Here is a 23,282-nt window from a genome sequence, read left to right on the forward strand (position 1 = left end):
TATTATTACACTTATTGTTTTCATGCTTTTCATTTGTGAATTTCTGTACTAGTTTTATGGGTTTGGATTTGGGTTGAACAATTCAAACATAAAGAAAGAATAAATTAATTTTTCAAAAATGTAAATTCTTACATTGTTATTGCTTCTTCCTGGATAGAAGTTGACATCTTGAAAAAGGCAAAAGGAACACTTTTGGCAAACCTTCAAAGATAATTATTATTACATTTTTTAAGCCTTTAAATTTAAGACTAAAAATCAACACTTGTTTTTCATCTAAAAAAAGGACATATTTCGAGTTGTTGTGAGACTTTTCATTGTTGCTTCCGGCTTAGCTCCTGCACTTCCGGGTTAGTGCTGTTTGCTGATAAGAGTCGACTGGAGGTCATGTAATAAAGTGTGTCCCTGGACTTGTTGACTAGTAATCCGCGTAAATCCCATGGCTACTGTAAAAACATTATTGTTTGTGTGATCGCGCTGTGCTTCTTGAATCAGTCATGTCGCAAGCTTCGTCTGGATTCACTCCGGCTGCTCAAGTCCCACATGGGTCTAGCAAGGTAGGCAGTAAATTCACCTGACAATGTTTATAAACCGCATATTTGGTCCCTTACTGCTCTGTCTCATGCAGAAGTACTTCAAAAGCAAAGCGTGTGCGCGCTTTCTATTTGCAGGATAAATATATCGCTGATAGGGAACTTTCAGAAAGTTTCCTCACGCATAGTTTTGTCTCCTCAGGGTCCTTATAATGCCTCATATATTCCTAATGAAGAAGAGAGGCGTGTCTTCAGAGAATGCAATTCAGAAAGCTTTTGGTACAGATGTGAGTAGTGCTCTATATTTATGATGAAACCAATGATTTATTGGCTTCTGGCTGTCATTCTGTCCAACATCTTGTTTATTTGTTTACTCCCCAAATTTACTTTGCTTTGCTTTGTCTTTGCTTGCTTCTGATTATAAAGTGCTTGTGAAAGAGAGTTGTGAACATGTTTGCTCTTTTGTTATTTCCAGCCTTGCCATTTTCTGCCATTGCAGTCGCAGCCGCTCAGGTAATGGTATCAAGAGGTATGTTCATGTCCTATATTTCACGTTTTTACTGATGTTTCCAATTGCCATTGAAAACCTAGAATTATCATGGAATTTTAAAGGGGTCATCGGATGCAAAACTAACTTTTACATGTTGTTTGAACATTAATGTGTGTTGACACTGACAGTTTGTGTACACAACCACCCTACAATGATAAAAATCCACCCAGTGGTATTTTTTTAATCTTTAAAAGTAATATCCCCTTTCTAAAATCAGGTCATTCTCAGCTTCTTGTTGGTGTGAAGGCACACAGACAGAGGCCACTCCCACGATAGTTGATTGACAAGAGCGCCTTACTTTAGACCCGCCCTCATCGAACTGAAACAGTCCGACTCTGATCACCATTGTGTGACTCAGGTGCAGAGGAAGACAAGAATGTCTCAGATTGGGCGATTGAGGTGTTCTGTTGTTGGATGTAATAGTAAACATAGAAGTCATTTACTCCCGACATCTGAGCCACTGAAGACAGGTACTTTCGTTTTTAAAATGAAAGCGCTGATTCCCATCTACATATGCGTGCCAATGTTCCTGCAAATTGTTTCTGATGTGAGCATAAGTGAGTATAAGGTTTTTTTAATGCATCTTTGCAAATAGCCTTTCTTAATAAGTGCTTGTTGGCAATTTTCACCGCTAAATACGGCTAAAGTAAACATCACAGAGAGGGGCGGGGCGAGCAGAGCTCATTTGCATTTAAAGGGCCATACAAGAATATGAGTTGATGTTTTGCAGAGCTGATTTTGACAAGTTAAAAGGGTGTTTTTTACACTACTATTGAGAATTTTAATCGAAAGTATATTATAGACTTTTCATTAAGACCCTAAAGAATCATATGAACTTGTGGAAAATGGCCATCCGATGACCCCTTTAAGAAGTGGTAAACTCATTAGAAAAATAAAATCTTTCTATAGTAAATATTATCTTTTCTAGATATATGCAGAGTTATAGAAAGTAAATGATTTTAGAAATCATTACCCCAGTTATTACAAATGACTATAGAAGTTATAGGGAAGTCATGAAGAAGCGATAGTTCAACCAATAATTGAAATTCTCATTCATTTTTGTTGTTCCAAACTCATACGACTTCAATTCTTTGAAACACAAAGATATTTGAATGAAACCTCCCTCCATTATAAGTTTATTCCACCAAAAGTGATTATAAAATAAATGCATATGAATAGAGTGGTTTAATCCAAGGAAACACAATCATTTTGTATTTAATTTAGGCTTTTATTCACATATAAACACTTGTGACCCTGTACCACAAAATCAGTCAGAAGGGTCAATTTTTGGAAATTGAGATTTATATATCATCTGAAAGCTAAATAAATAAGCTTTCAATTGATGTATGGTTTGTTAGGATAGGACATATCCTGGATATTTGGCTGAGATACAACTATTTAAAAAAAATCTGGAATCTGAGGGTGTAAAAAATCAAAAAAATTGAGAAGGTTGTCCAAATGAGTTCTTAGTAATGCATATTACTAACCAAAAATTAAGTTTTGATATATTTATGGTAGGAAATTTACAATATATCTTCACGGAACATGATCTTTACTTAATATCCTAATCATTTTTGGCATAAAAGAAAAATCTAAAATTTTGATCCATGCAGTTTTGCTACATTGCTACAAATATACCCGTACTACTTAAGACTTAAAACTTAAGGTTTTATGGTCCAGGATCACATTTATTAGTACACTTACATAGAGTGCATCAAATATGGTAAACCAAAACTCAACTGTACATGGGTCAAAGAAATTTACAAAAGTGATTTTATGTCCATAGAAACCACATTCTAAGTAAAGTGTCTACTTTTAAGGTTTCAAATACGTTTTTGGAGAATAAAATGTCAAAATTTGTTTGAAATAATGTTACATTGTCATTCAGTGAAACAATATTTATGTAAAAATTCAAACAACATGCTTATTCTGACTTGTACATATTTAAATATATAAAAGAATAAGGGGGGATATTAAATTTTATTGTGTTTTAAATGAGTACAACGTTTTTACAGACAAATGTGCAAAACCTAGTATAGTGGCAAATTTAAAAAATGTAGAATTACAACTAATTAGTATTTGGGGTAAAAGTAATTTGTCTTTTAATATGTCATTAATTGATTTTTGTTGTAAATATGCCTGGCAAGATTGTTACACTGAATGACATTTTAGTGGATGTCTTCTGTAAATTAGGGGGAAAAAATGTATGATATTTATATTTTGCTCAGAAAAACAATAACAAAAATGCAATTAAATTAAACAGAAAACTTTTTAATATTTATTTGGAAAAACAAAAAAAACTAAAATTTAAGGCAGTATTACACTTATGTTTTCATGCTTTTCATTTGTGAATTTCTGAATATGAGCTAGATTTATGGGTTTGGATTTAGGTAGAACAGTTTAAACATAAAAGAAGAATAAATTCTTTTTTTTTTAAATGTCAATACTTGTATTGTTTTTGCTTCTTCCTAGGAATCCTTAGTCCTTCACCCCGATTTGGCTCTCTTCCCAAGGTTGCGTGTAAGTAGCAAGAACAACAGACTGCACAAATTTCAACTAAAGTCAACTAAAACCAAGGATATATGGTGTGGGCTATTTAAAGGCTATATTTTTCTAACTACTTTTGAATGTTTGTGATTTCAATGCAGTAGCTGGCATGTTTGGATACATTACTGGGAAAATGTCTTACATGAGAGTCTGTGAAGAAAAGTTTAGGAAACTGGAGAACTCCCCGCTGGGAGAGGCTCTACGACAGGGACGTCGCAATATTTTAGTGTAAGAACAACTGCACACAGAATTATATATAATAAAATATATTTTTTATTTCTATATTTAGTTCTGCTGTTCAAAAACTTAGGATCAGTATGATTTTTTTTTTTTAAGAAGAAGTTTCTTATGCTCATCAAGGTTGCATTTTTTATTTTTTTTAAAATACAGAAAAAATAGTAATGCTGTGAAATATTATTGCAATTTAAAATACCGTTTTTTCATTTTAATGTACTTTAGATTCCAATCTGTTCTTGTGATGCAAAGCTGAATTTTCAGCATCATTACTCCAGTCTTCATTGTCAAATGATCTTTTAGGAGTCATTCTAATATGCTGATTTAGTCAATGTTGGAAACGATGGTAATTCTTTATTTTAAAAAAAGTTAAAAAGAACTGCATTTATTTAAAATAGACATCTTTTGTAACAATATACACTACTGTTCAAAACATTGGGGTCTATAAATTTTTTTTCTATAATTTTTTTTTAAAGAAGTCCATGTTTTGATTTAACAAGGATGTCTTAAATTGATACAAAGTGATAGTAAAGACTTATATTAGTAAATATAATTTTTTTTCTTTTCACATTAATATATTTGAAGCAATTCACTTTGAAAATTATTACATATTTTTTACTTTTTTTTTTTTTTTTTTAAGGCTAAACCAGTCAGAGTTTGAGGATCCAAACCGATCAGAGTCCCAACAGGCTGGTTCTGAATCTGCGTCCCAACCTCCAACAGAAGTCAGTTCAGTGTCTGAGAGCTACAGCAGTTACACCAGTGACTATACCTACAGCAAGCCCTCCCAATCATATGACCCCACTCCTTTCAGTTCTGGATTCAGTGATTCTGGTCCTGTTAACATCGGGGATGATATTTCTCCTCAAGGTACTGCCACTCTTGCACAAAACAACATGTATAATTATATAAACATACAGTGCTGTTTAAAAGTTTGGGATCAGTAAGACTTGAAATGTTTTGTTAAATCTCTTATGCTCATCAAGGCTGTATTTAATAATGTAATATTAATAATAAAAAACAATAATATTGCAAAATGTTATTACAATATTAAAAATGGTTTCTATTTAAGTATACTTTAAAATATAATTTATTCCTGTGAAGCAATGCAGATTTTTCATTAGCCATTACTCCAGTGTTTACATTAGTTTTCAAATGAGTAAATTTGAAAGTCAATTATTGATATTGATATTGATATTTCTCATCAAGGCTGAATTTGTTTGATCAAAAATACAGAAAAGTTTGTAATATTGTAAATTATTATTATTACAACATAAAATAAAGTTTTTCTATTTTAATATACATTAAAATCTAATTTATTCCTGTGATCAAAGCTGAATTTTCAGCATCATTACTCCAGTATTTAGTGTCATATGATCCTTCAGAAATCATTATAATATGCTGATTTATTATTAGAATGGTCAGTGTTGGAAACAGTTGTGCTGCCAAATATTTTTTAGGATCCTGTGATCATTTTTTCAGGATTCTTTGATGAATAAAATGGTAAAAATAACAGCATTTATTCAAAACTTAAGTCTTTGCCATCACCTTTTTATCAATTTAACACATTCTTCAATAAAAGTATTAATTTCTTTAAAAAAAATAAAATTAAATTAATGATACTGATTTTTTTTTAATGCTGTTAATGCTCTTTATAACTTTTTATTCATCAAAGAATCCTGAAAAGAAAGTATCACAAGTTAAATAAATAAAGCAGCACAACTGTTTCCAACATTGATAATAAATCAGCATATGAAATGATTTCTGAATGATTGTGACACTGTAGACTGGAGAAATGATGCTGAAAATTCAGCTTTGATCACAGGAATAAATTAGGTTTTAATGTATATTAAAATTAAAAAAAATATATATTTTACATTGTAATAATATTTTAGATATTACATTTTTTTTTTCTGTATTTTTGATCAAATAAATGCAGCCTTGATGAGCAAAAAAATAAATAAATAATTGAAACTTGTACTAATCCTAAACTTTTAAATGGCAGTGTATATAAATTTGATTACAGATGTTGAGGAGAAAGGACATTTGTCATTGAATAATGATTTGTCATCTGACTGGTAGATGTTTAACCAGTAGTTTGCATTTGACCCAAAGCTCCGCTCTATCAGGATGAGGATGTGGCCAAAAAGAAGCCAGTGTTGTATGAGGAACTGCGCAGCAAGAATAGAGAGAACTATGAGGTCACTCTCACACAGAAAGCCGAAACGTTAATGAAACCACAAAAAGTGGTCCCAGTACCTAAGAAGGAAGGTGAGCTTTAGTTACCGATTTCCCTGAAATTTGAATAAGTCTATAAAAGTAATAAATTGTGAGACTTGTAAAGATCCCAAAAGCCAATAAATTTAAATGTTGTGTTTATCCTGTTAAACATTCAACCTATAAATGTGAATATCTGTAAATGAATTCAGAAACAGTCTTCAATGTAGAATCAATGTCCTGAATCAAGTCTAGTTTTAAACCACTGATGTAGAGGATGGCAAATACAGTGGTGTGAAAAAGTGTTGGCCCCCTTCCTGATTTTTAATTTTTTTGCAAGTTTGTCACACTTTAATGTTTCAGATCATCAAACTAATTTAAATATTAATCAAATATAACACAAGTAAACACAACATGCAGTTTTTGAATGAAGTTTTTTATTATGAAGGGAAAACAAAATCCAAACCCACATGGCCCTGTGTGAAAAAGTGTTTGCCCCCTAAACTTAACTAGTTTGGGCCACCCTTAGCAGCAACAACTGCAATCAAGCGTTTGCGATAACTTGCAATGAGTCTGTTACAGCGCTGTGCAGGAATTTTGGCCCACTCGTCTTGGCACAAATGTTGTAATTCAGCCACATTGGAGGGTTTTCGAGCATGAACCGCCTTTTTAAGGTCATGCCACAGCATCTCAGTAGGATTCAGGTCAGGACTTTGACTAGGACACTCCAAAGTCTTCATTTTGTTTTAATTCAGCCATTCAGAGGTGGATTTGCTGGTGTGTTTTGGATCATTGTCCTGCTGCAGAACCCAAGTTCACTTCAGCTTGAGGTCACTAACAGATAACATTGTCCTTCAGGATTTTTTGGTAGACAGCAGAATTCATGGTTCCATTTATCACAGCAAGTCTTCCAGGTCCTGAAGCAGCAAAACAGCCCCAGACCATCACACTACCACCACCAGATTTTACTGTTGGTATGATGATCTTTTTCTGAAATGCTGTTACTTTCACACACACCTTCCAAAAAGTTGAACTTTTGTCTCGTCAGTCCACAGAGTATTTTCCCAAAAGTCTTGGGGATCATCAAGATGTGTTCTGGCAAAACTGAGACGAGCCTTTATGTTCTTTTTGCTCAGCAGCAGTTTTTCATGCAGGCCATTTTTGCCCAGTCTCTTTCTTATGGTGGAGTCATGAACACTGACCTTAACTGAGGCAAGAGAGGCCTGCCGTTCTTTAGATGTTGTTGTGGGGTCTTTTGTGACACTTTTTACACAGGGCCATGTGGGTTTGGATTTTGTTTTCCCTTTATAGAAAACCCTTCATTTAAAAACTGCATGTTGTGTTTACTTGTGTTATCTTTGATTACTATTTAAATTTGTTTAATGACCTGAAACATTAAAGTGTGACAAACATGCAAAAAAAGGAAAAGTCAGGAAGGGCGCAAACACTTTTTCACACCACTGTACACGTTTTGCATTTGAATGAACATTGGTCTAGTTATTATTTTATTGCCCTTGTATGCTTTAATCTGTAAACCAGTTTCTTTCCTCCCCCTCCAGTTAAAAAGAACAAGTACGGAGATGCTTGGGAAGAGTAAGACTGACCTGGAGAATCAACAGTTTAAGGAGCTCAAGATCTGAATGCAGTGACTTTGTGGAGTTGTCATAACTAGACCAAAAGCTGCGATTAAATGCTGAATGTACTTTAAGCAGTAAAACTCTGTTTTAGAAATGAATGCAAATTTTCTATTTGATGGACATTTGTGGTTTGAAAACAAATGTTTCTCTTCTTGACTTCTTGCTTTAAGCAGGCTTAAGATAAATCTTTATAACAAACTATCAGTGTTTTTATTGATTATTAAGAGATTCTGGTCAGATACGCTTCAGACTTGGTAATAAATAAATACAATTATATAATATTGTTTCAGTGGCAATATAATAAATGAAAGCATCAAGTTTGAATCTCCACTATCACAATGTTAAAGTTGTGCACAGGTGACAATTATGACAGTGTTATGTCAGTAGATGTGTTTAGACTTGGACCCATGATGACAACTTTCACTGATGTCACAGTAATAACAGTCCTCTGAGCTGAAGATAAAAGATAAAAATATGTTTGCTCTTTAATTTCTTTTATTGAAAGAATAAAAGAATTTTAAAGAATCTGTATTCATTCACTGCACTGTTTGTAAAATAATTATATTTAAAAAAATACATATATACATTTCAGAACTGCAGTGCAATATTATGATTCAAGTCTAATAAAAGGCAGCTGCTTAATGTCATAAAATTTAGCAGAAACCTCCACTCCCTTCTCTACATTGTGAACAAAGGAGAAGCTGAGCAAATAATGGAATATGTGACCCTGGACTACAAAACCAGTCATAAAGGGAATTTTTTCAAACTGGCATTTAATCATCAACTGAAAGCTGAATAAATATGCCTTCTACTGATGTATGGTTTGGACAATATTTGGTTGAGATGCAACTATTTGAAAATCGAATCTGAGGGTGCAGAAAATCACCTTTAAGTTTGTCCAAATGAAGTTCTTAGCAATGCACATTACTAATAAAGTATTAGGTTTTTATATATTTATGGTAAGACATTTACAAAATATATTCATGAAACATGATCTTCACTTAATGTCCTAATGATTTTTGGCATTAAATAAAAATAGATAAGTTTTTGGCTATTGCTACAAATATACTCGTTACTTAAGACTCTACTTTTGTGGTCCAGAGTCACATGTAACATTATAAGAACTTAAAAAAGAGCATCATACTAATTCTAATAAGGTTTAATAATTATTTTTTTCACTTTACAAAAGCATACGTTTCTTATTGTTACATTGTTCCCTCAAATTCACTTCAAACTTCTTTTAGTGATAAAATATCGCTTCTATTTGACACCTATAATCGCACGAAGGTTTGTCCTAAAGCTGCAGTGTCTCGTAGTGTCTTGGCGCCCTCTGCTGGTTATTCAGTTTTAAGGTCCAGTCAAGATAATTTCACCTGTATTATTTAAGGGGAGACACAGCAGGCAAAAATGCTGTTCATGCACCTGTCAAATTTGAGATTTTGGGCTTTTTAGTTTTTCATAAAGTGTTTTTTCAGACTAGTGGAAAGAAAACACCCAAAAGACACTGTTAAGTGTTTCTTTTATAGCACTTTATCTCTTTGTGCCAACAGATTTCAATTACAATCCATATGTTTAAAGACCGTTTTCTCAAAATGAGTTTTTTTTTCTCCTACACTGAGCCATAAATCTCCACTTCTGTAGCACTTACACACACCAAACTTCACATTTTTATTCCTCTCTATAGCTTTTTACAGAGGGATTTTTTCATTTATAATTTGCTCGATTTTATTCCTCAAAAATGCTAAAAAAAAGTTTCCTGTCTGTTCTAAGTATTATGGAGTGACAAAATGAGATACCCAAAATCCCCTCCGTAAAAAACATGTGACTCTAATATGTGACCCTGGACCACAAAACCAGTCATAAGTTTAAATTTTACAAAACTGAGATGTATCATATGAAAGTTCAATAAATAAGCTTTCTATTGATGTGTGATTTGTTAGGATAGGACAATATTTGGCCGAGATACATCTATTTGAAAATCAGGAATCTGAGGGTGCAAAAAAATCAAAATACTGAGAAAATCACCTTTAAAGTTGTCCAAATTAGGTTCTTAACAATGCATATTACTAATCAAAAATTACATTTTGATATATTTACAGTAGGAATTTTACAAAAAATCTTCATGGAACATGATCTTTACTTAATTACCTAATGATTTTTGGCATAAAAGTAAAATAAAAAATTTTGACCCATGCAATGTATTTTTGGCTATTTCTACAAACATACCCCAGCGACTTAAGACTGGTTTTGTGGTCCAGGGTCACATATGTCAAAAAACTTAAACAAGAATTCGGAAACTGACTTCATCCAGTGTTTCGATTTTTGTACTAGAAATGTATGCAAATTACTGCATATTTCATTAAATAATGCCTCATTTGCATATTTAAACTAAACATTTTAGAAAACTTATGAAAAATGTTTGCAATTATTAAAGTAATCAATCAACTGGGTAAGTAAGGTCATAACTATTAGTTAATTTTTTTTACCCTATTCACCTTCAGTGTCTCGCCTTAAAAAGAAAAAGCTAAATATTTCTGTTTTATTAATTTATATTTATTTAAAAATAACGTAATAAGTGGTGTCCTGTGGATCCTAGGGACTCTGCAACAGAAAAACAAATAGATTATAATAACTTTAGTATTGATTGCATAGTAGCCTATTGTGTTTTCTTGAAGGAGTGTTAGGTGGGCATGTGATTTAGAATGTAAATGAATAGTGGCTGGTGGGTGTGGTTTATTGTGAAGGTGTTGACCAATGTGGGTCTTTTGTGTTTGGGTATATGGGTGTGTTTGGCTGGTTCTTCACCTCAGCTCTGAGTGGGTGCAGCAGGTGCTGTTGTTGTGGCTTGTGCTTCTTCTTTCTTGCACTTTTCACACACATGGATGCAGTGTCTGTAAAAGGGAAAACATGAACAGATATTTCAAACAACAAAATGACTGCAAAAAGCTCACAACATTACTAATCCTCATGATTCTTACGTGTGTCCAGGTTTACAGCCACCGGGTCCAAATCCAGGAGGACCAAACCCTTTGGCAAACTCTGGTCCCAGTTTATTGTTGAACTTCTCTCTGCAGGTCCTAACATAGGAAGCTTTGCCCACTGCGTAACCCACAATGCCCGCCACTGCAGAGGAAAGTGGATTGATGGGTTTGGATTCATAGTGTATATTGCCACGTACAGTTATTATACAAAGCATGCACAATAATATGTGACCCTGGGCCACAAAACCATTCTTAATTAGCACAAATAAAGGTTCCAAAAGTGTGTTTTTCAATGTTTGGTTCCCCAAAGAACCTTTCAGTGAACAGTTCTTAAAAGAACCATTTTGAAGAACATTTTAACAATCTAAAGAACCTTTTCTGCATTTGAAACGTTCCATGGATGTTCAAAATTCTTCATGGATCCATCAATGTCAATAAATAACCTTTATTTTTTAGAGGTATATTTGTATCAAATGGCCAAAGAATACATTGTATGTGTCAAAATGATTTTTTTAATACTAAAAATCATTAGGATATTGAGTAAAAATCATGTTCCATAAAGATATTTTGCAAATTTCCTACCATAAATATATCAACTTACGTTTTTATTGGTAATATGCATAGCAAAGACCTTCATTTGGACAACTTTAATGGCGATTTTCTCAATATTTAGATTTTTTTGCATCCTCAGATTTCAGATTTTCAAATAGTTATCCTGTCCTAACAAACCATCAATGCAAGCTTATTTATCCAGCATTATTGTGATGTATAAATCTCAATTAAAAAAAAAAAGACCCTTATGACTGGTTTTGTGGTACAGTCACATATACGGTGGGAAATTATTATTCAGTAAAGACTTACAAAGCAGTTTAGGGAAATACCCAAATCGGTTGGACTTCTTCCAGACACCTGTTGACAATGCAAACTGGATTATACGTTTCAATAGAGTCAATCAAAAAAGACACCTTTCACACGGAACGCATTTTGCATTTCACTGCACAGGTTTTTCATTGTTTTTCAGTATAAACATACCTTTTGCCCTCACGTCCTTTGAATCGTCTTCTAGCAAGCAAAAACACATTGAGTCTCATTCATAAAACGATTTTTTTGTGTAAATCGATAAGGCCTGACGTAACTTCCGAATTCTATTTTAGAAGAGCGCCTGGAGCCAAACCTGAGCCCAGAAGAGTCCACTACGTTTCCGGTGTTATAATTCGGTTTATGCAAATTACGAATGATGGTAATTCATTAACACACACGTTTTATTATCAAATCTGATTTTTACGAAGCGTTTGTGAATCTGGAGGAGAGTTCTCGGGAAGTTCTGTTTCACACGCAAATTACTCTGAATTTACTGCAAGGCTCATTCTGTGTTTATAACAAAGTGTTTCATTGATCCAGCCAAAGTAACAACTTTATTATGTATTTTTTTAGATTAGACTATAGAGGATTTGCACTTACATGATTTGGTCAGTTACCTGGATACACGGCTATTTTGGAGATACTCGGATGTAAACAACAGCACAGATTGCATGATTAATGTACTAATGAATATGTTGTTCTGCTAATTTTATGCTGCAAAAAAACGTGTGGAACTTGCTAATTCATACAGAGAAGGACTTATGCTGCGTTCCAGGCAGGTTTTTTAGCTCGTAAATCACGACTTCAAATCACGACTCACGACTTTGTAGCGTTCCAGGCAAGTCACGCCAAACTGATTATGAATTATTATTATTTTTATATTATTATTAATTTGATTGCAACGTTATATTGTCCTAAGCTCTATTTTTCCACCGTGTACTACTTGCATAAACACCGCACCCATTAGGGCTGATATTGTTGTTTCTAATATTTTACCTAACGTTACCTGACTGGAAATGATAAGAACAAACACAAATGTTGTCAAAATCCTTGGCCTGGAAATCCTGGTTCCGTTTGGCCAACACAGACACCTTTTGGTTTTGCACTCTTCTTCTTGATTTGTTAGTCTAAGTACTCCAAATGTTTTTCCCAGTCTGACCGATTAATACAGGCATTTTCATCAGCAATAATCAGCGGAATACTCTCTCTCTCTCTCTCTCTCTCTCTCTCTCTCTCTCTCTATATATATATATATATATATATAACACATTGGTATTTAGTGATGAGTTTATGGCTCAAGGTCTGCATTTAAAGTTACACCAGGGGTTTTCAACTGGGATTAGGACTTTGCTTACTGCAGACCAGTCAAGTTCTTCTACACTGACTGAATTAATCATTTCTTTTTGAACCTTGCCTTCTACATAGATGCATTGTTGTGTTGGAATAGAAAAGGGTCCTGTCCAAACCGTTGCTATAAAATTAGAAACACACAATACCCTAGAATATCATTATATGCTTAAACATAAAGATTTGTACTCATGGAAATTACTGACGTTGCCAAACCTTTTCATTAGAAAAGTTTGGTTCAGTGGCATTGTTTACTTTCAATGCTGCCAATATGGCCAACTGATGATGCTTCATAAAAACACTCTATATATCATTTTATTTCAGTTAACATATACTTTAAGTAACAACATTTTTATTATTGTTTTAGATTTGTAAAATCCTGGTTGTTACACATAACAATATTACAATCTTATCTCTTTCAGTATCTGAAAACTCCCCCTGAAGTCATGGCTCAAACCAAACAGCTAAATTGAATGAATTCTTGTTTACATTATTTGTAGGCTGAATCTTACCGCTGTATATGAGGCTACCAGTCACAGCCATGCTGCCAGCAGAGAGTGGAAGAGCTGTGGAGACATTAACAGGTTAGAGGCTGAAAAGCAACACATTACGACTCTAAATCTACATCTAAACATTCAACATCTAAATACCAAATGGTTCCTTTGATAAATTCAGATCCAGCAGTCAATGTAAATACACAAATTCTCAGTCGGAGATGCAAGCAATATGAAGACACAAGTGTTTCAGATATGACTTACTGGGGCTCTAGAAATGATTCTAAGGTAAATCATTCCTGCTATACTCCAGAGGGACTGGTCGGTTAAAATGTTCCTTGTAAGCGCATTGATGATGGATATTTTACATTTTAATTTTACCTTCCAATTCTGAATATTTGGTTACAACAGACAGCTGGGTCACAGATCACTGTCAATGCTAAACAACTTAAAGACTTAACATGAGGCTTATCTTTCCCCCAACACAAACAGTGCTAGGGTAAACCCAAATTCCAGCAATGTCAAAACATAAGCACTGAATAATAAAGGTGCCACTGCTTTGCTCCATTGGACCTTTTTTGGAAGTATGTTCGTGAAAAAACATGCACACACCTGTCAAGTCCTTTTTACATAAGCAAACAAACTGAAGATCGTTCAGACACATTTCTAAAGTACAACACAACCCGTCCCCTGCACTAAAAAACAAAATTGATATACAAACTATTTTTACTCTGCTTTTTTTATTTAGTAGCAATTTCTAAGAAACCATTAGCCTAAATCTTGAAGTAAAATCGCTGAAATAGTGTTTTCTTGTGAAATGTACACTGTAAAAAATGACTGTGAATTTAACAGTAAAAATTTGTAAAAATGCTACGGTAAAAACCTGTGAAATGGTTAACGGTAAGTTCCCCTTCTATATACAGTGAAAAACTGTGCATGTAATTTCACGGGAGTATACTGTTTTTGGAAATGAAAAAGAATTTACAGTGAATAACCGTAAATTGACATTCCCAGAGTTCCCTGTTCTACATTTTTTTTATTTGACGTTTTTTTGTTGAAATAACTTTTTCTTCATCGTTTTTTCTTGGCAGTTTTGTACATTAGGGTTGTATGTTACATCTAATGTTGTTAAATTAATGTTTTTTGCATTATTTCCATTTTATGTGTGTTACCATGATGGTGTTTAGTGTTTGTGTGAATGACTCTGTGTACCTTCTATGTAAGTTGTTATTTAAAATATCCTTATCATAGGCTTTGGTTCATCAAGTGGTATTATCATCACCACCTGCTTTTAGTGGTTATCAGTGTATTGCAAAGGTACAAAACAGATCTTATTACTTGAAATAGTTGGCACGTTACCATTATTTTGTATGGTGAAATTCTGGCAACCACAGCTGCTAGTTTTTTACCCTAAATTTTTTGGCTTTTTTTTTTTTTTTTACAGTGTACTCTGTGTATTGTAATACGTATTGAATAAATAGTTTAAAGGGGTCATAGGATGCAAAAGTAACTTTTACATGTAGTTTGAACATTAATGTGTGTTGGTAGTTTGTGTACCCAACCACCTTTCAATGATAAAAATCCTCCCAGTGGCATTTTTTAATCTTTAAAAGTAATATCCCCTTTTTAAAATCAGCTCATTCTCAGCTTCTTGTCGTTGTGACGAAACACAGTTGATTGACAGATCGTCTTACCTTAGCCCCGCCCTCATTGAGCTGAAACAGTCCGGATACGATTGCCATTGTTTGACTCAGGTGCAGAGGAAGACTCTAGTGATTTTACCAACTCGGATCTTTGAGTCTCGTTCAGCAAAATGAACGAATCTTTTTTCGAGTCATTTCGTTCATTTTACCAAAATATAATTAAAAAGCTACGTGTTACTTCCATAACACATGTACTGCTTGTACAAACGTTGATCACACTACAAACAAGACAAAACTATATAATGTTATTAGAAACAGAAAAGATTAATTCATTGTTTACCTGGGTCTTCAGTCTATGATTAGCTCCCTCACCTCTATCTGTCGGGTTTGAGTCGTTCGTTTATCACGTGACAGCCCCATAAGCTTTACCTATGCTGCCTGAGCCGGAAACAGAATTGATTAGTTCATCTCTCGAGTCTTTCGGGTTTGAGTCGCTCGTTCATAGTTGCGCAATTGCGCATGCGCGACTGAACAAATCACTCCCGGAGACGACTCGTCCTTCCCGAGTCACATTAAAGATTCGTTCAAAATGACTAGACTAGATCACTAGAAGACTCCAGTTGAGCGATTGAGGCTGTTGTTGGATGTAATAATGAACACAGCCGTCATTTACTGAAGATGCAGAGGAAAATGTTACTTTTGGTTTTAAAAGGAAAGCAGAAGTGAGAATAAAGATTTTTTATGCATCTTTGTGAATGGCCTTTCTTAATAATGTGCTTGTTGGTAAATTTGCCGATAAACGCGGCTAAAGTAAACTATGGTCCTAATCCCAGAGAGGGGCGGGAGGAGCAGAGCTCAGTGGCATTTAAAGGGGTCATGTCTTAAAATGAGCTGAGTTTTTGCAGATCTGATTTTGACAAGGTAAAAGGCTGTTTTTTACACTACTATTGAGACTTTTTAACCAAAGTATATTATAGACTTTTCATTAAGACCCTAAAGATTCATATGAACTTGTGGAAAATGGGCGTCCGATGACCCCTTTAACTAAACTGAACAAAAACATAATAGCTGGTCTATTTCTATTAAAGTGTGAAAAATATGCCATTTTTTATTTACACTTTATTTCTTCTGTGGAACTTTACGGGGTCTTAAATAAGCACTAATGTGTCTGTTTCTTTACCTCGATACCAGAAGCTCTCATACTGACACTCCTTCCATATCTGCTTTATATCTTCCCTAGGAAAGCGTGGATCGGCTATGGGGCACTGGAATTGCTGTAACAACAAAAAGGTCAGAGAAAAGTAAATTCTTCTCTTATAGAGTTGCTTATAGAGTTACAGGAAGCCCCCATTCATCAAGCTATTTCCCAATGTTAAACAACCATCACGTGGTACTTTGAAACCCGGTGGCTGGTTTCAAAGTATATTGTCTAAACGCAATTCTAGATGTGTCTAAAATCTACATAACTTAATTTAAAGCTCTCTGGCTCTGGGTAAACATGGTGACCATACAACAAATGCAGGCCTGATGTCACCGGAAGTGAGGTGAACATCTGGTCACTATCAGTCTACATGCTGTCAACCACACGAACGCTGGTCAGAACAAACATTCACATACTAAACGTGAATTTTACAAGATACACTCTTAAAAATAAAATTGGTTTAAAAGGTTTTCACAGTGATGCCATAGAAGAACCATTTTTGGTTCCACAAAGAACCATTCAGTCAAAAGTTCTTTAAAGAATGATCTCTTTCTTACCTTTTTAAAATCTGAAGAAACGTTGCCACAAAGAACCTTTTGTCAAGCAGATGTTAAAGGTTCTTCATGGAACCATTTAAACAAAAAAGGTTCTTCTGTTGCATCATGAAGCACCTTTATTTTTAAGAGTATACTTATTGAATTTAATCACAAAGAACACTTTAATGTTAAATATCTTTTGATTCATTACTATAAGCAGATACATTAATATTTAGGTGCATTCTTTTTGAAAGATAAGCAAACCTCTAAAAACTTAAAAATCTTACCTTCCACCCAGACTGGCCAGGTTTTGTCTCCAGCGCTTCTTCTCCTCCCATACTTTGATTTCCTTCTGTACTCATGTCTTTTTCATTCATGTGCTCCTCTTTTTTGTGTTTAACTGCTTTGCCTTTGCTACTACTACAGTCTTTTTTTCTTTTGACCTCATAGAGCTCCTCCTCTCCTTCAATAACTTGTACAGGCACCTCCCATTGGGGGAAGTGTTGTGATGTCTTGCAGTTTCAACATAAATACAACGTCATGGTTACTTTACAAATTACACACGTGAAAACTGTGCTATTATAATGTATATAACATTCACTGTGTTTAGTGTTTTAGTTAGAATTGTGCTTTTAGGATATGAATAGTGGTGAAAAATACATGAACATAATGATTTGAACCCTTTACCCTTTTCTGTTCATTGTAGCGGTCACTTCAAAGTACTGTCCAGACTTCATCATGGTTAACATTTAAAATAATTTGTGAAAGCATGAAGATAAACACTAAAAAAAAAAGCTGGTGTTGAACATTAAAGCTAGTAAATTTAATAAATAAAACAACATAACTCCAATAATCTTTTCTCCAGTGCATGTTTTATTTGCTTTTACATCATCAAATGATGTGATATGATTTAATTCAATGTTAACTCATGTTTTACTAATGTCAAAATTCCCTTTAAAAGTGTTTGAAGTGTGCCGATTTCCTGTTTTGACACTTTTCGTGTTGGTGAACTCACCTCTGTCCAACATTGACTGCCTGCTCTGATAAATCTTTATCAGACAATATTACCCAAGTTAGACGCACCTTAACTACATTCATAGTGCTTTAAAGCACTTTGTATCTCCCATTTTCACAATCCTGGAGGAATAGGTTACAGGTTATGCTCCAATGGAATCTTTTAAACTGGCCAATCCAAGTAAGATTTTGAAGACATTTGTTATTTTCAGGCCATTAGGCAGCAGAAGGAAGTAAAAGAGAAGAAAGAGGAAACGTTAATAGACTTCCAGATAAAAAAGTGTGCATCAGCTCAGATTTGTAATAGCTTTCATGCCTCAGCATTGTCTATTTTATATCTAAATGCTGTACTTGAACAGAGAGAGAAATGGCATTCATTCTGAGGTGGTTAATTATTGAGACACTACTGTGTCTATGATAAAACTACATATTGTAATTTGTGAAAATCCTTTATATGTCAGTTTCTGTAGACATGAATATTCAAAGTCACATTTTATATGTTTACAGTAGTCAACATTTGAAGTGGATCAAAACCTTTCATCAAAGACGTCTTAAAACCAAAACAATACCCGTTTATGTCCTAGGACAACTTTTTGAATCCCCTTCAAATGTTGAATATACTGACACAGAGTGTTTCTTCTTTATTAAATACTCATGATAGTGACTCCATCTTTGTTAAAAAATAAAAATACCAGCAAAAAATTATGCTGATCGATGGCAGAAAACGTTAGAAACCACTTGTGCAGATATACCATAAGTTTTAAAGACATTGATGTAGTTTACTCTCCCCACAAAATATTTAAGAAACTGCGATAAATCTGTAAACAACCCATCAAAATGTGTTACAAGCACCAATCTACTGGGAAAAACAAACTGAATGTTTTTTTTTTTTTTTTTTTTTTACTTAAATATATATATATATATTTTTATTACATCAAAATAAATACAATAATAAACAAAAAACTATAAAAAATACTAAATAAACTAAATATAAAGAAATCAATAAAAATCACATATCCATAAACAAGTATAAATAATTACAAATTATCCAAAAAAATAGATTTAAGGCTTTAATTTACTGCTGTTTTTTGTTTGTTTGCTTTATTTCTTGTTCCTTGAACTTATACAGGCAGTGACCTATTTATATTTTAAAATGAGTAAAATTAGGATTTTATTTACTGCCAATTTACATCTGTGAATAAAAAAATTCATATATAATGACTAAATTCACAATACCAAATTTTAAAGTCTACAGCATATTCCTACAAAATAAAATGTAATTTTCTTTGAGTTGCAATTCAACATTAGTACTTTGTGTTAAAAAAAAAACACACACACCAAAACAATTTTATATAAATACAACCATAAAATAAATGGTCTAGCTTTCCTATTATAGTTTAGTTCGATGAAACATTTTGAATGATATCTCCTTACATTTTTTATTGATATTAAAACGTTTAGAGATCTTACAAACGTATAAAAACAAGTGTTAATAACAACTTTCAGTTATAAAACCAACCTTTCTTTCATTAACACAGAAAACAGCCCCGCTTTACAGCGGAGCATCAAAAAATTAATTTCTACTCAATGTGTTCCATTCCACGGAAATCTTTAGTAAAAGGCGAAAGATTTATTCGTTTTGAGACGAAACATGAGTGCAATAATCAACAACATTTCAGGAATATGAAACAGGCTACCGGAAACATTTACCTCAGAGACGGCTAGCTACTACAAAATGACACCAACGCATGTAAACTCAAACACATGCAAATGTGAAGCTACATTAAGTCGAAACGCAACTGATCTGTAGCTAGATGAGACCGTCACATTACAGTAAAAAGAGTGTACTTTGTTTTGAAACTGTACTATAAAGTCTTTGGCAACAAGCGCATGGATACATATCTATGGCTACAGCTAGGACGCTCATCAAGTCACGTGACTAATCTATTCCGTTTATAGCGTTTACTGTAGGAATATACATACTTTCCCAGACGAAAAACTTCCATAGTGTACTTAAAGTGCTGTTTTCACGCACTAATTTTGTACTTAACATACTAAACATTTTTCTTTAGTACTTCTTAAGATTTACATTTAGACGTTTCTTAATACATAATTACATTTAGTCATTTAGCAGACGTTTTTATCCAAAGCAGCTTACAAATGAGGACAATAAAAGCAATCAAAATTAACAAAAGAGCAATGATATGCAAGTACTATGACAATTTTCAGTTAGCCCAACGCAGTATATAGCAGTTTATTATATAATAAATAAAAAGAAAAACAGATAGAAAAGAAAAAGAATAGAGCAAGCTAGTGTTAGAGGCCTTTTTTGTCAATTATATAATAAATATAAAGAAAACAAAAAGAATGGAGAAGCTAGTGTTATTTTTTTTAAGAAAGGATAATCTTAAGCAGGGGCACCGCTAAGGGGGGGAAAGTTAGGACAATTCTAAGGGCCCACGCCATTTAGGGGCCCCCAGAGATCTGATTTTGTGTGGTACGGGGGGCCAACTAGTGTTGGGCGATATGCTCAATTTTCATATCGCCCTATCGTCAGCCTGAGAGATCGCCGATACACGATACTATCGTGCTAATTTAATTAATTATCTCTGTACTAAATTCCTTATTCGTTTTGTAAAGGTAGACTTTCTTTTGGCATATGATTAAGTTGTGCGTGTACAGCGTTGATTATAGTTCTGCTGGAGTTGTTCAAGTTACTTTCGGTTTCATTCTCTGCTATCGTCAGTGAGTGAGCTGTAAATGTGCGTGCCAGAATGTAAATGAATGAATCTTTCTTTACCCGTCATATTGCGATAATGTTACCGCTGTATGTCTGAAGGTTGTCATCAGGTGATATTGTAGTTAAGTTCATATTGAATGCGGAGAAGTGACGCGCGTGTAATTCACGTGCGTATGTTTAGCGCCATCTGATCGCATCGTAATTCTAATTAACGCCTATAGACGTTACTGAGATGAATGTTTATGTTTACTGTATACAGACTGATGATGATACATCGTAATTAATTCAGCCTGAACCAGGTTTTACTACCTCTGTTATCCTAATGACTGCAATGCTAATATAATATAACACTCCCTTTAGAATCAGTTAATGTACCACCGTACTGGATGATGAAAATCTCCCATTTTCACTGCACGAGGTGCGTTAAGGCGCGGTGGCCTCTCTATGCGTGTGTTTATACCGCGGCAAGTTTCTGAAGCATCCTAGAACAGACTCTCTGTGCTGCATTGCTAAAGTTAAGTTCTTTGTTGACGGATAATAATAATAATCGTCTAACTATCGTCAAAGGCATCAGCAACAGGCGATATCTCTGACTATCGTCGATACACGATACTATCGTCTATCGGCACAACCCTAGGACCAACATCATATTTTGTCATAGGGCCCAAAATTGCGAGCGGTGCCCCTGATCTTAAGATCCCACTAGTGTATGAAAGAACTGAATTTTTTAATACGGAGTATGTTAAAAGCACATTTTTCATATTCATTGTGTCCCAAAATAGCACATTTGAGTACAATAGATAGTCTTAAGATTATCTAAAGAAGTACCGAAAAATAATTTTTAGTATATAAAATAAAAATTAGTGCGTCATGATATGTGTCACAGAGAGGGTCAGAGACGTGCGGATCCATTTGCAGCATTTATTTAGAAATGTCGACAGGCAGGAGTAATCACCAGAAAACAGGAACAACGTAGGTAATCCGGGAAACAGTTCAATAGACAGGCAATGGTCGCAATGGCAGGAAGCAGGAATCGTCAACGGGGTACACAGTCCAGAGTCATACACAGATAATCCAACACAGAGATAAACGCTTAGAATTACGACCATGGGAACAATAAGACTTCGCAAGGTGGCTGTGTGTGTGAGTGGCTTAAATGCATGTGGGTAAATGATAAACAGGTGTATGCAGCAATCAGTTCAGTGGGAAACAAGGAGCAGCTGTGTGCAGTGATTGGTGCAGTGGCTTATGGGGATTGAAGTCCAGAATGTGTGTGCAAGAGTTCATGATGAGATAGACCAGATACGTGACAGAGCCCCTCCCCAAGGAGCGGCTTCCAGACGCTCTAACCACATAATACAACCTGGAGGGTGGTGGAGCGGAGGCGGAACAGGGGGAGGGATGGAGGGCCAGGTCCATGTAGGGGTACTGGAACCACGAACTGAGGCGGAGCCGACGGAGGGAGAAGCCATGGTGGGGGAAGGGTTGGCTCCTGCATGGGGCCGACCGACGGAGGTGGAGCCGGTGGAGCCCGAGGCGGAACCGGAGAGTCGATGGTCCTAGGTGACACCGAGGATCCGGAGGTCCAAGGCGGAGCCCAAGGCTCTGGCGACCCCGGCGGAGATGGAGGTCCGGAGGTACGCAGCGGAGCCGGAGTGACAGAGGATCGAGGCTGTGCCCACGGGAGGGAGGAGGTCCACAGAGCCGGCAGGACGGAGTGACGAGGCGCAGCCGGAGGAGTAGAGTCCAGAGGCGAAGGTGGGGCAACGACTGACCGGGGCGGAGCCGGAGAGACGATGGAGCCCGGAGGAGCTGGTGGGCCGATGGCCGACAACGGAGACGAGGGAGCACAGAGCCGGGGTGGAGCCGCAGGGTCGGAGGACCGAGGTGGAGTCCAGGACTCTGAGACTGGAGGTGATGGTGAGGGATCCTTCAGTCTGGACACCGATGGAGACTGGCAGTCCCACGGCAAGTCCTCTGCACCGAAGGTGGGATGTGGGTGAGCAGAGGGACTGTCAGGAGACAGAGGTGGCGGAACTGGAGCAGCAGGGAGGGTGGGTGGGAACAGTCCATGCATGAGCTCTGTGACCAGAACCGGGCAGACAGGAATCTCAGGATGACTGGATGGAACCAGCGGAGTCTCTGGAAGGCAGGGCTGAACCCGCGGAGTCTCTGGAAGGCTGGGCGGAACCAGCGGAGTCTCTGGAAGGCTGGGCGGAACCAGCGGAGTCTCTGGAAGGCTGGGCGGAACCAGTGGAGGCTCTGGAAGGCAGGGCGGAACCAGCGGAGTCTCTGGAAGGCTGGGCGGAACCAGCGGAGTCTCTGGAAGGCTGGGCGGAACCAGTGGAGGCTCTGGAAGGCAGGGCGGAACCAGCGGAGTCTCTGGAAGGCTGGGCGGAACCAGCGGAGTCTCTGGAAGGCTGGGCGGAACCAGCGGAGTCTCTGGAAGGCTGGGCGGAACCAGCGGAGTCTCTGGAAGGCTGGGCGGAACCAGTGGAGGCTCTGGAAGGCAGGGCGGAACCAGCGGAGTCTCTGGAAGGCAGGGCTGAACCAGCGGAGTCTCTGGAAGGCTGGGCGGAACCAGCGGAGTCTCTGGAAGGCTGGGCTGAACCAGCGGGGTCTCTGGAAGGCTGGGCGGAACCAGCGGAGTCTCTGGAAGGCTGGGCGGAACCAGCGGAGTCTCTGGAAGGCTGGGCTCTGGACGACGCTCTTGTGAAGCGGGCTCTGGACGACGCTCTTGTGAAGCGGGC

The 23,282-nt window shown here is 36.1% G+C and overlaps 2 protein-coding genes and 1 non-coding gene across 3 annotated transcripts; 1 reads left to right on the forward strand and 2 right to left on the reverse strand.

Annotated features, from left to right (window-relative positions):
• The first annotated feature begins 336 nt into the window (after nt 1–336).
• On the forward strand, nt 337–7,994 carry ociad1 (OCIA domain containing 1). The gene is made up of 8 exons (XM_073816996.1): nt 337–554; nt 733–817; nt 1,006–1,059; nt 3,553–3,600; nt 3,729–3,855; nt 4,502–4,731; nt 5,977–6,132; nt 7,638–7,994. Exons 1-8 carry the CDS (start codon nt 495–497, stop codon nt 7,673–7,675), a joined length of 798 nt encoding a protein of 265 aa, XP_073673097.1. The 5' UTR covers nt 337–494; the 3' UTR covers nt 7,676–7,994.
• Nucleotides 7,995–9,229: 1,235 nt separating this feature from the next.
• ociad2 (OCIA domain containing 2) lies at nt 9,230–17,197 on the reverse strand. The gene is made up of 7 exons (XM_073816997.1): nt 17,066–17,197; nt 16,222–16,315; nt 13,417–13,470; nt 11,558–11,605; nt 10,694–10,838; nt 10,521–10,606; nt 9,230–10,316 (listed from the first exon to the last, which is right to left on the reverse strand). Exons 1-6 carry the CDS (start codon nt 17,153–17,155, stop codon nt 10,522–10,524), a joined length of 516 nt encoding a protein of 171 aa, XP_073673098.1. The 5' UTR covers nt 17,156–17,197; the 3' UTR covers nt 9,230–10,316; nt 10,521.
• Nucleotides 17,198–19,335: 2,138 nt separating this feature from the next.
• On the reverse strand, nt 19,336–19,451 carry LOC141283959 (U5 spliceosomal RNA). Its single transcript, XR_012338325.1, has one exon. It is a non-coding gene; the product is annotated as a U5 spliceosomal RNA (small nuclear RNA).
• Nucleotides 19,452–23,282: the final 3,831 nt, after the last annotated feature.

This window comes from Garra rufa, chromosome 13 (genome assembly GCF_049309525.1).
Source record: "Garra rufa chromosome 13, GarRuf1.0, whole genome shotgun sequence".
NCBI lineage: Eukaryota > Metazoa > Chordata > Actinopteri > Cypriniformes > Cyprinidae > Garra > Garra rufa.